Raw genomic sequence first — 13080 nt, 5'->3', positions numbered from 1 at the left:
AGATTTTAATTGTATATTTTTACTTTTAACTTGTACAATAAATTATTGTGCATTTTTAAACGTTGAATGTTCTTATTTATTTTATGAAATCTATGCACAAGAATGGTCATAGAATACACTGAGCCAAAAAAAACCTTATAAAAAGAAATAAATATACATCCTCAGATGTCTAGATAAAACAGAAGGTAAATGTATACTGCAATATTAACACTTACAACAATTATTATTAAACCACAAACTTATTGATAAGAAAGTATTTTGCAAATGTGTGCAGAAACTTACGTGGTTGTAAGCCTACTTTATTCACGTGTAAATGACGGGTATTCTAACACCTTGGTTTTCATTCTGTAATGACTAACATGTAAATTATATATATTTCACGCTGTTGTTCTCAGTGTTGAATGATTAACGTGTAACTGATATGTATTCCCACGCCATGATTTAAAGTCTGATATGATTAACGTGTAGATGATAAGTATTCATACACCGCTCTTCAAAGCCTGGAGTGTTGTTTTACGGTATAGTTTTATTATAAAACAACGTTTCAAGAGCCTTAATCATATTTACGTGAACAGTTAGAATGTTAAAAGTAACACATCATCTTGTTTATTCGCTGTTAAAACTACAACATAACAAATTACAGAAAGAACGTTTACCTTTCCGAATTATTCACCATTGCATAAAGCTTCCCTATATAAGTTCTACTCCTTACCCAATTCACCATCTCATATTCGATTTCTTGAAATCACCCTGAAATATGTTAAGGCCTTACTAACCTAAACTAGAATGAACTTTTATATAGATTTTTTTAAACACAGCCTTGAGTTTGAATGGTTCATGACTGATATAAAGATCAGTGGACTACGTTTAAAGCTCCTAACCCTGCATGATATATAATCATTTCCAGGGAGAGGGACTGAAGAAAATACTCTGCTGCGTCTGTTCGTAGATCATATAACTTATGGCCATTGGGTGGTCGATTATATGGATGCCAACAACATCCAAGATAACAGTCTAGTTTTCAATGGGAGGGTGGTTGCATATCTTTATGATTCTCCCAAAGTTTGTTTTTCTTTCCGTTACCTTTACGTGTGTACGAATGTTTGCTTGTTTGTATATATTTATGTGAACATTTGATTATATATATATGTATATGTGTGAATAAACGTTTGAGTATATGTAGATGTGCGTGTGAACGTTTATGAATATGTGTGTGTGAACATTTTTATATACGTATTTATGAATGTGTACGTGTTTGTCTTAAACCCTGACCAATATTCTACAGCGTGTATTTGATTGACGACCGCATAATCAGACATCCTGACCTGTATCCTGCAAGATATGTTTGGCCAACCACCGCTACAGAACCAAACGCCCTGAACTGCATTCTACAGCGAGTGTTTGTTTGACCACCGTTACATAATTAGACACCCTGAGCTATTGAGCTATATTCTGCAACATATTTTTGACTGACCACTTACAGAATCTGGCACCCTAACCTGTATTTTGCTCTGTGTTTTTAAGTGCCCACTTACAGAATTTGATACTCTAAACTGTGTTTCCTAGTGCGTTTTTAACAGACTGCAGCATGTGTTTCGCCGTCCAATTACAGAATCTGACTCCTTGACCCATGCTTTGGCTGACCACCGTTAAAGAGTAAAAATCCCCGATCCCTGTTCTCCAGTGAATTTGGCTGATCATTGTTAAAAGTCATAAAATATTGAGACACAGTAGTTAAATTCATGTTCACATTTCCACAGTCTCCTTCTTCTGTCGCTAGGAAAAGTAAAATAATAATATCTTTATTGGTTTTTTTCTGCCGTGGATACAGCTAGATCAATATAAAAACCAAAACATCGCCGAACTCCTATCTTCTGTGGGAGGTATAGTCACGTAAAAAAAAACAAAAAACGTATGCACTTCAACCTCCCATGTAGACGACCGAGTTGACTGAATCAATACTATTATCATATAACGACTTACACTCATTTACTATGCACCTTCCTCTTATTTTATATGCAAAACCATACAGACTCGTCAACGCTAGTTTCAAATTCCAAATAATAACTCATATATATATATACTCTATTAGAGGAAGCGTCATTAGTTAAAAAAAGTACATGGCAATTTTCACGACTTCACTCGTATGTTTTTAAAGTCTGCTTTTCAAGGGATCATAATTTTCAGCCGTATAAATGAAATATCTCATTTAACGTGTGTTATTTTGCTCTAGAGAATTTCTGTAGCTTTCAAGCAGAAATGGAACGGACAAGAATGTAACCTTCACTTGGAGAAGGTTACGTAAATCTACACGAAACGGCAACATAAGCTTTACACGCTAATTCGTGTTTGAAATAACACAATGTATTAAAAGACATAACTAATTGTTACAAATAATCGTATATTGTAACTGACGATCCCCAGGCTTAGGCTTAATGTTAGACTTATCTAAGACAGTTCAAATACTTTTATTTTATTCTAGTAAAACCACATAATACACGATTAGAAACTTCACTGTTTTTCTTTTCATTCTTTATCTTGCGTTAAGCTAAATCTCTAGACAGTTACAGTTTTTATTGAGCTAAATTTCTAAAAGTTAGAGTTTTTATCTTGTATTAAACTAAAGTGTCAAAAAGTTACGCATGTTATCTTGTATGGAATTAAATCTCTAGAAAGTTACAGTTGTTATCGTGTATTAAACTAAATAGCCAGAAAGTTAAGCCTGTTACCTCATGAAAGTCATACCTATTATGGGACTAAGTCTCCAGTAAGTTACTCTGATATTGAACTAAATCTCCAGTAAGTTACTTTAATATTGAACTAAATCTTCATAACATTTCACCTGATATTGAACTAAATCCTCATAACATTTCACCCGATATTGAACTAAATCCTCATAACATTTCACCTGATATTGAACTAAATCTTCATAACATTTCACCTGATATTGAACTAAATCTCCAGTAAAATCTAACTATTTGCATATTATACTCTACACACCTCTAAAAACCATTTTGTGCTTGGTCGAGATACTCAACATCTAAAATTTGACTTCCCGAATATTACAAACTAGAAAACATCCCGAGATGTTGTGTGGTGGAATTTATGTGGGGGTAAGCTGTTATGTAACTCAAATTAAAAGGACACGCTATAAACCTGTTATAGCTTTCAAAGTGACGAGCAAGATGTTATGAATACGAAGTAGTACTCTTAATGGTCTTCAATGTATGAATAACACGTCACAAATTAGAAGTAACTCACTCTGTGAGCTTCAGTGTTGTAAATTACGTGTTAGAAACTATGAAATTGTTCTCCCTATAAAATTCAATGCTAAGAATAACTTGTTAAAAACTATAAAGTCTATACGAACTAAATGTTTTTTATTGGTCAATCCTTGGTGTATAGACAAATACATATCGTACTGCACTTGTAATTTCAATCTCTACATGAAGAACCAGGCCTAGCAGTCTCAAAATTAACAAATAGTCCCATAGACAATCCCGAAATCGAAAAATAGGCCAATAATCAGTCATGAGCCTGGCCATATGTCTGTTTCTTTCTAGACTTACTATAACCCTGTTTATTTCGAGGGTATCTATAACTCTGTTTATTTAGAAAATGAAGTGAGTCTTAACCTGCTAGTTTCACAAGCTGTAGAAGCATGTTGTTTTATCAGACAGGCGGCAGAACTGCCTATGTAGGGATGTCTCGGATTGTTCATCGAAATGACATTCTAAATATCTCCTCAATAGGTCATCAGAACTTTACAATACTATACAGTGTTCCCTTTTATAACAATATCCATGTAATGCCTGAGTCACAAGTTCAGGGAATGTCTGTAAATACCATATCAAAAAGTTCTTGTTCTTTTTTCTTCTGCTTCTTTTTTATTACATGATAACTCAAGAACCAAAACAATGGTGTCAACCACTTTCACTGAGGTAATATAGTTTTAAACGGAGTATCCACTTTTATAAATATTATTAACAACTAGCAGTAATTTTAAAAATTCATAATTCTAGTGTAAACAATGTTATCATTACCTCTTGAAGCTAGCTTTCTTATCAACATTTGCAGTTCCTTTAAAAAGCTTAAGGACAAGGTGAAACAGGAATTACCTGCCAATAATATATAAACAATAAATATTACAGTTGGAACTTCATTGTATTTAGAACTAAGTTAGGAATACAACTTTTCTATGTCTATTGAAACACTGCATTAAAAATAACGAGCAAATATGTACAGAAACAACTTTTCAAAAAAGGAAGTAAATGTAAGGATGGCTAATATCAATCCTTCAAAAACAATACAAACAAGACAGTAGGGGTGGCATTTGTATCATCCCTACATATTAGCACAAGCAAGAATTAACATATAGCAATACATATAACTATTCAGTTACTATTGAGTTTAATTATTATTTTTTATGTTAACATTCTACTACACTGTGTGCCTGTGCTATTATGTAGGGATGATGCAAACGTCATCCCTACTGTATTGTTTGCATTGTTTTTGGAAGATTGATATTAGTCATCTCTACATTTATTTCATTTTTTGAAAAGTTTTTCTTTATATGTTATACAATACAACACCATATACTTGAGAGCGTGGTATATAGGTCGATTGTTTGTGTAGCATTACATCAAAATAAGCCTGAAAATAATTTTACTGGTCGTATACAGGATTCGAGTAAGAAGAATATAATATCCCACAAAATGTATGATCGAGATGCTATTGTATTCTATATTATAAAGTGTGAAAAAATGGGTGCACCAAAAATTGGGGAAACAAAATAGGAATGGGCATGGTGTAATAAAACTTTCTTTGTACAATCTCACAAGGTGCGCATCTATCATCCAGTCTATGCCTACTTCGTTTATTCTTTTATCCTGTATGCAATAAACCAGGTGAACTAAACTTATCAAATTTAATTATGCTTATCGTACAATAGACTAGAGGTTTCTGTGAATCGAACTATTGGAGGCAATACATGTACTGTAAAGTCTGGTTATACGACACCAGAAGAATCAGATATTCATGTGGACCAATAACTTGTTTTTTTCTTGCTCCTCCTTTTGCAATTACATGAGAAGACAACAGGATTTCGTACAACAGCTATATATGTGGATTAAAATACAAAGATATATACCCATAAGTTGTATAATATCATGAACACCTAAAAATGAAGTAGGCATGAATGGATGTTGGACACGCCCCCTTATGAGGTTGTACACAGGAAGTTATTTTACACCGTGTCCATTCCTACCTTGTTTTCTCATTTTCTATTTTTTGAATATTTTTTCACTTGTTCATGCACTTTTTTCATACAAGATGACATGATCTTATGCATCATTCATTCATTTGTGTTGATATCATGTATGTATATCATCAGTGTGGGTGTGCACCATAATATTACGCTACATATTAAATGATTCATGAATGCAAACTTGATTTAATCTATAATACGTATTATAAATCACTAACAAAAGAGCATAGCTTGTCTTCTAGCCTAGATAGTGAAGCTTCTCTCAAGGCTCATCCTACGTTGGCATATTCCATACTACTCACAATTTCCAAATCTTGTCACACAGTGCTGTAGATCGACAAAATCACCCTTTCACAATTTTACTTAACCACATCTACTCAGTATACGAAGTGAGCAAACAGACGTATGTATTTTAAAATGGCGTCCTTCATCAAGCTATTACCTGATGTACGTCAAATAGATTTTCTTTTTGGTGGTGTTTAGTATAAACAAATGCTAGCACTACCACGTGGTTACAGTGCTATTGTTGTATTTGGTGTACTTATAACTATGATTACTCTATTTGTTACACAGCTTCAAGCGTTCAGCAGTGTGAATCAGTTAGTGAAATTGAGAAATTTGTGGTTTGTGAATTTTTTTTATCTGTTCTGCTGATTTTCTCAAGTGGTTATATACATATGTTTGTAGTTTTGTTTGTGATTTGTTTATCACCTGGGGATGTCTCAAATACGTTTGAAGATTTAATATTTGGTTGTTAAAGGTGTATGTGAGTAAATAGTGTATATTACATGTATTGTGTATCCGCCCCATTCCTACTATAATTGCTACTATACTGATGATAACTTGAATCTGTAAACTTCGAAATATTGTTACATTGAGTGTCCTTGAATTACTCTAATTTTCGTCGATTCGTAAATGGTATTTTTTAAAATAATTTTGTCTTTATCAAAACTGTCTCAAAACTTCTGAGTTCAGGAAGATGTAGAACTTAAAGTTAATTACTCAAATTTGCACACTTTTACTTTATGCCATTAGTCTTATGTAATACTTTAGAACAAGATACAATTAGAGCAGACTTTGGTATGTTACACTGTATGAAAGAAGGGAACATAAAAAAGAAATAATCCATCTTTAAGTACTGCAATAAGTATTCTAGAGAGTTTCCAGCACAAAGCGACTTCTGCCTAAAACTACAAACGAATTGATGGTGCATTATCTTGCTCTTCTGTTTGTAAGTCAATACCTGGACTTAGCTTCAATTCCCTGTCGTCATAAATCCAAGCTTTCGGTTTAAACAAAACAATTATCCCTTCAAATTAATTTTGGTTTAGCTTATTAAAGAGATTACGAACAGGTCAATACATTATTTGAGTGGATGGTAATCCTAACCTTTGGCGTTCCACTGAACAAACGAACATCCACAACAGCTCTTAACTCTTTTGGTCCAACTAAGCAGACAGACACATACTTAAAGGCCTCAAATTTTGAGGGCAATGTTTCGAAAACAGGACCTGACCCATGAATCTCGAATTCACAGTGTGGGCACGGCAAACACTAAACAAACAGGTAAGCATTTCTTTGCAAGATGTCTATATCACTCACATCCTTTGAACTGTCCAAGGAAATATTTGCAAACTACACTAGAACTGACATAACCAATTTTCAACCGATTATTGAAGAGTAAAATGTTCATGGCACTTCCTTCATGCTAAGCATCGTCTAGAGGCTAGCGTGCCCTGACTGTGAATTCGAAGATTCCTGGCTCGAGTTCTACTGCCAAAAAATTGCTTCCGCAATTTGGGGCTATGGTTGTATTATAAAATTAACGGCCAAATCCCAATATTCCGTCAGACAATAGTAACCCAAGAGTTGGCTGCCTGTTTTCCCCCTAATCTATTAGTTTAAAATGATGGATTGCTATGCGCAGTTTTCCTCTACGTAGCTTTGCGAAATTTCTCAACTACAGAATATTGAGGAGTCATACACATTTCAAGTAGGGCTAACGTCACGATTTGGGGGGTGGAGGGGTGAGGTGTTGAGTAGTGGAGCCATAAATTAAAATGGAGATTGGCAGTAATGTACAAGAAATCTGAGAAAATTGTATATGCATATTTTGTGAATGTGCAGTAACTTGAAAATGTGTAAAGCAGTTTCACCTTTACAAATGATCCACATAAACTTAGAGGAGCTGATTAAATATCAGATACCAGGTGATAACTCAACACCAGTTTAAGAACTGTTATTAGAACTGAATTTATTTCTCACTGTACAGAATTTCCGAACTGGAGCACTGTTGAGTAGTTTTTATGAGCTTCCGGAAGTTCAATATCGCTATCACGTCATTTTCGACCTTGTATAAACACTCACATGAGGAAATTGCGCTAGAACTATGACCGCGAAGGTCATAGGGCGAAGTGGCATGCGAGTTTATGGTATCGTTATGTGGAAGATTGTCAGCAAAAATTGATATACAGCTTCAGTACTAACAGTTTAGTTACTTGAAAATCATTTAGAGAGGTGCTAATAAAAACAATACCATTAATGAATAAGAATAATAGCCACCAAACCAACAGAATGAAACATCATCACCATAACATACCTGATGATGATAAAACCTTGTCGAAACGTTGTACATTTGCTGTTATGTTAAACTTATATTAAAGTTTTTCTTCATTACCCATTCAAGCCGTTTCCAGCCATTATCATCACCATAAACATCTAGTTCAAAAGTACGGCACTACTGTGAAAAAAATACATATTATAACCTTGAGAAGTATAATGTCAAAATTTCTAAGTAAACGTCACATGTTATATGTCTGATATTAAATGAACCTTTAAAGCTAAACCTAACAAAAGCATCTATTAACGGAAACCACCTCGGACACGTGTATAGAGTTATGAGGGTTTTACCCGGGTCACAGTAGTCTCACATCACTCAAGAATATAAGACTTCAGTTTTAAAATACAGCGTCATAATCAATTGTAATAACCTAGACTCCAATATTAAAACAGAGAGGATTAGTCACAGCATAGAGACTCCAATGTTACTATAGAATACAACGATTAGTTATAACCTGGAGTTCTAATTTTAATATAGAACAAACAGATTATTCATAAACTGTTGGATAAACTGTAGTGAGAATAGCAGAATGTAGAGAAAACAAGTAAATTTTAGTTAGAATAAACGATCTTTAGTGAAAGTAGACAGACTGTAATGTGGACAAGCATATTTTACTGAAAACAAGTATATTGAAGAAAAACATACTTTAGTGAGAACAAGCAGAATGTAATGAAAGTAGACATATTGAAATATAAACAAGCAAACTGTAATGTATGTAGGCTGATTGTAATAAAAACAAATAGACTTTAGAGCGTCTGTGTGTGTGTGTGTGTTTGCAGCAAAGCTCACCGAAGGAATCGAACAAATTTAGAGAAAATAAACAGACTGTAGTAAATGCAGACAAGCTACAGTGGAAAAAGCAAACTTTAGTGTCGGCATACTAGTGGCCATAGTGAAGAAGAATGAGAATGTAGTGAAAGCAGACACGTTTAAATATTAACAAGCAAACTGTAGTGAATTTAGACAGATTGTAATGAAAACAAGCAGAATGTAGTGAAAGTAAACAGACTGTCTTTAAAACAAGTATATTTTAATGAATGTGGACAAACTGTAGTGAAGGTAGGCAGGCTGTTGTGAATACAATCCGACTGTAGTGAAAATAAGCAGAAGGGTTTTAATGTAAATTTAGACTTTAGTGAAAACAAGCACAATTTGCTGCTGTTGTTGTTATTTTTAACTATGCACAAAGCTACACAAGGGCTATCTGTGCTCTGCCCACCACGGGTATCGAAACCCGGTTTCTAGCGTTGTAAGTCCGCAGACATACCGCTGTGCCACTGGGGGGCCACAATTTACTGAAAGAAGACAGACTGTAATGAAAATAGGCACTTTAGAAAAAAAAAGACTAAAAAGCTTTTTGAATGCTAATTAGATCATATTCTGCTTCTGTTTCCTAACTCTTTTATCGAGGAAACGTAGACGAACTACACATACTAATTAATTCTTATTAAAAATAACAAGTTATATGTAGAGTGAAAAAGTTTGATCTATTTGCATACGCGTATTACATTAAGAATCACAAAACATGTCTAGACTGAAACACACGTACTATGATATAAAAACTGTCTAGACTGAAACACACGTACTATGATATAAAAACTGTCTAGAATTGGAATACATCAATAACATAAAAATAAAGAGTCTAGAATCGGAACATACCTATGACATAAAAATAAAGAGTCCAGAATTGAGACCCATAACGAAAACAATATAGACTTAAACACATTGACTACAACATCAAAATAGCTAATTCTTTAAGAAATGAATTGTTTTTGAGAACAGTGTTTTATAAAAGTGTGTAACATTAACCGTAATACAGAAATTATATGATCGCCTAAACTCTGAAAATACTGGTTATGATATGTAGGCAGTGAACAGCATAAACTCCGTATTATAGTACTTTATTTATAAGCAGTCTTTTCGTAAAGATGTTTATTTATTTGTTTCTGAAGTCGCCAGGAAATTAAACTACTGCTTACGATCCTTACGCCAGTCATTCGGTTGGTCAGCTGTAAGTTTATATACTCACAACGCTAAAATCCTGGGTTCCATTTCCCGCTGTGGACAAAGCTCTTATAGGATATTATGTAACTTTGCGCTAAAACAACAACCTAAGGCCAACTAGAGACACGTATGGATGATGATTAATTTACAGGATTTGTTGTTGTCCCAGAACACAGCAGTATAGCACATTTTTAGTATTAAAACAGAAACCTTCGCTTGTTGGCAAATAATTCGAAATCGGCAATAGTTTCGGTGATTGAGCAAAAGGCTCGAATTCAAAAGAATAAAACGTTATTATCTAAATTGTTACATTTTCTTACAGTTTGTTTTTTTTCCATTTCGAAGAAACACAGATCTTAATGAGCTATTTTTTTTTTTTTAGTTCTTGGCAAAACTGTGAAACAGATAGGACAGCCCAAATATTGAGATGTTATAGTATTTAAATTTTACACATTTTTCTATGTCAAGTAATTTTTGGATTTCTTCATTTTTTTTCAAGTTCTTGGGATGAAATTAAATTCGGCTTGTTCATTGTTTCCAGTTAGGGGACGCAGAACCTTACCTACTATGATCTCTCAACTATTAAGTGCATTATAAATACCACCCCACATTTTTCTTAGCCAGTTATTGACTTCATCATGAGAGTGATCATTCTGAGCATGATCAGGAAAGCCAGTTCTTAATTTGATCATGACAGTAATCATTCAAAGTATAATCAAAGTATTCACTTCGTAACTTGATCACGACAGTAATCGCTAAGAGTATCATCAGGGAAAACAATTTTTAATTTGATCATGACAGTAATTGTTCATGGTATGAGAGACTAGATATTGGGATAATTGTCATTTTATAAGCGGTCAAGAATGTCATCATTTTAGTGGATCAGAGCTTTTCAGTCAAGAATCATGTTCTAATATCTTACACTGAATAATTGTGTTTAATCTAACAGTATCTTACATGTGTTTTTTCTTTGTTTTTTTCAGCCAAAGATGTTCTAGGGTTTCGAGCTACTCAGATGAATAAAACTGACCAAGCGATCGCGTGTTTCAACTTCACTGTTGGAAATCCAGAGAGAATGGAGTTTTATTCACCTCGTTTCCCTAAGAGATATCCTAATAACACTGAATGCATCAAGCACATAGAAGGTGAGTTTCGAGTCACAAAATAATCATTAAACATTGTAAATACTTTTGAGCCAATTCATAAAGAAATAGCCATCGATTTGTACTTAACAAGGAGATCACACATAAATATGCTTGTGGTCAATATTGATCAGGAAAATCATGCATAAATACGTCAGTGGTTGATCACGAAAGTCATGCATAAATATAGCGACAGTTAAAAGTGACTAATAAAGTCTTTTATGAACATTCTGATAGTCATTACTGACCAGAAAGGTCGTGCACCATTAATACACTGACAACCAATATTGGACAGGAAGGTCTAAAGTAAATACATCAACACATTCTGGACAAGAAAATCTAAAGTAAATACATCGATGACAAATTCTGGACAGAAAAGTCTAAAATAAATGCACTAGTGGCCAATATTAGACAAGAGGTTTTTAATAAATACACTGACAACGATTGAGCTTGTTCATTGTTTCCATATAGAAGGCACATATCTCTGTAATATTGCATGCATTATAAATGCCACCCCATAATTTTGCTAGTTCTTGACTTCGTCATGACAGTAATCGTTCAGAGTATGATTAAAGTATTCATTTTGTAATTTAATCACGACAGTAATCGTTAAAAATATGATCAGGAAAGCCAGTTCTTGATTTGATCATGATAGTAATTGTTCTGGATATGAAAGGGCAGATATTGGGATAATCGTCATTTTATAAATGGTCAAGAATACCGTGGAGGCATTATAATATGCCCGTCATTCCCACATTTCATTGGTAAAAGAAGTAATTTAAGAGTTGATGATGGGTAGTGTTTACTAGCCTTCTCTCTGGTCTATCACTTCTTAGATAGGAATGGCTAGTGCAGATAGCTCTCGAATAGCTTTGTACGAAAATAAAAAAACAAAACAAACAAGACATTTAGATATTGAGCAGGTAGTGAATTTTATGGAAAGAAATATGAGTAAAGGCTAGACTCCCACTACGTTTGGAGAAAGACACAATTTGATTTATTGTTTCGCAAGTGTTGGCCAAAAACAATTCCATTGAAATCTGAGTGAGGAAATGACTCTCTTGTTGTGATTGACTAGACTCAACTTGTAGATACTGGGGAGTTAGTAGCAACCAAGAAAGCTTCACAAGGTAAAATATTCCAGAAAAGAGAGTTGCAGATTGTAAGATTATTGAATCATTATACTATAGTCAGACTGAAGTACTTTTGATGTGCAAGTGTGAAAGGAACGATAAAGTGTGCCTCAAAATTTTGATTAAACTTATTGCTGAAATGGTATATATAGAACAGCAAGACATAAGATAAATCACGAATCTATACCGTTATTACTCATACGTGTCAACTTTTCCACAGTTTAACGTACTTTCATTCCTTACAAATCTATCGTCAATGAATCAAGTCTCAAGAGTTTCTTTTTTATCCAAAGTTGCTGTAAATAATCAGGCACATTCCTTTTCATTTTGGTTAAGTTTTGTACTAAAAAGGTTTTTGTTCTGGTATTGTTTTGTGTTGTAGCTGTGATCTGATGTATATTCATAATAAAGAACTTAGTACTTGTTTATATACTGTATTAAACTCTTTATTTTAGCATGATTTTAAGAGCTTTATTTTGTGTATTCGTTTTGTTTCATAGGTTTTCCTTGCTATTTTTGTTTAAAGGGTTTCATAATAGTATGTTTTGTTTTTGATTGGTCAATACCTTCTAATGAAGAAATATATTCTTATATTTCCTTAATAAGCTTGTCATTGTTTAAAGACACTTTTTCAGGTTTGTTTGCATATATGTTAAAAGGCTTATTTTTGTATTGAGAGTAATTTGTTTTTAAAGGGCATTTTTGTATTATATAGAATTATTGTTAGCTACCCCTCCTAAAGATGGTATGTTAGCTATGTTAATTGCGGTTATATACACCTGGAAAAAAGTTAAGCACCCCCAAATATTTTTCAGGATTGCTTATTGAAAATAAGGTTTAATTTTCATGATGTTGAGCAATGTTCATAATTTCAAACATAATTAAAAAGGATGTGAGCGTTCAGGTGTGACATTT

At 33.5% G+C, this 13080-nt stretch overlaps 1 protein-coding gene across 4 annotated transcripts in view; it reads left to right on the top strand.

Annotated features, from left to right (window-relative positions):
- The window catches only part of LOC106470999 (neuropilin and tolloid-like protein 1), a 169922-nt gene that overhangs the window by 132173 nt on the left and 24669 nt on the right, over window positions 1-13080 (top strand). For all 4 annotated transcript variants that reach the window (XM_022400480.1, XM_022400470.1, XM_022400477.1 and 1 more), the window contains one exon: window positions 10874-11035. In XM_022400480.1, coding sequence (XP_022256188.1) covers window positions 10874-11035 — 162 coding nt within the window. The remainder of the gene's footprint in view (window positions 1-10873; window positions 11036-13080) is intronic.

The sequence above is a fragment of the Limulus polyphemus genome, unplaced genomic scaffold (assembly GCF_000517525.1).
Source record: "Limulus polyphemus unplaced genomic scaffold, Limulus_polyphemus-2.1.2 Scaffold109, whole genome shotgun sequence".
NCBI classification, from domain to species: domain Eukaryota; kingdom Metazoa; phylum Arthropoda; class Merostomata; order Xiphosura; family Limulidae; genus Limulus; species Limulus polyphemus.
This window is presented reverse-complemented; position numbering and strand designations above follow the sequence as displayed.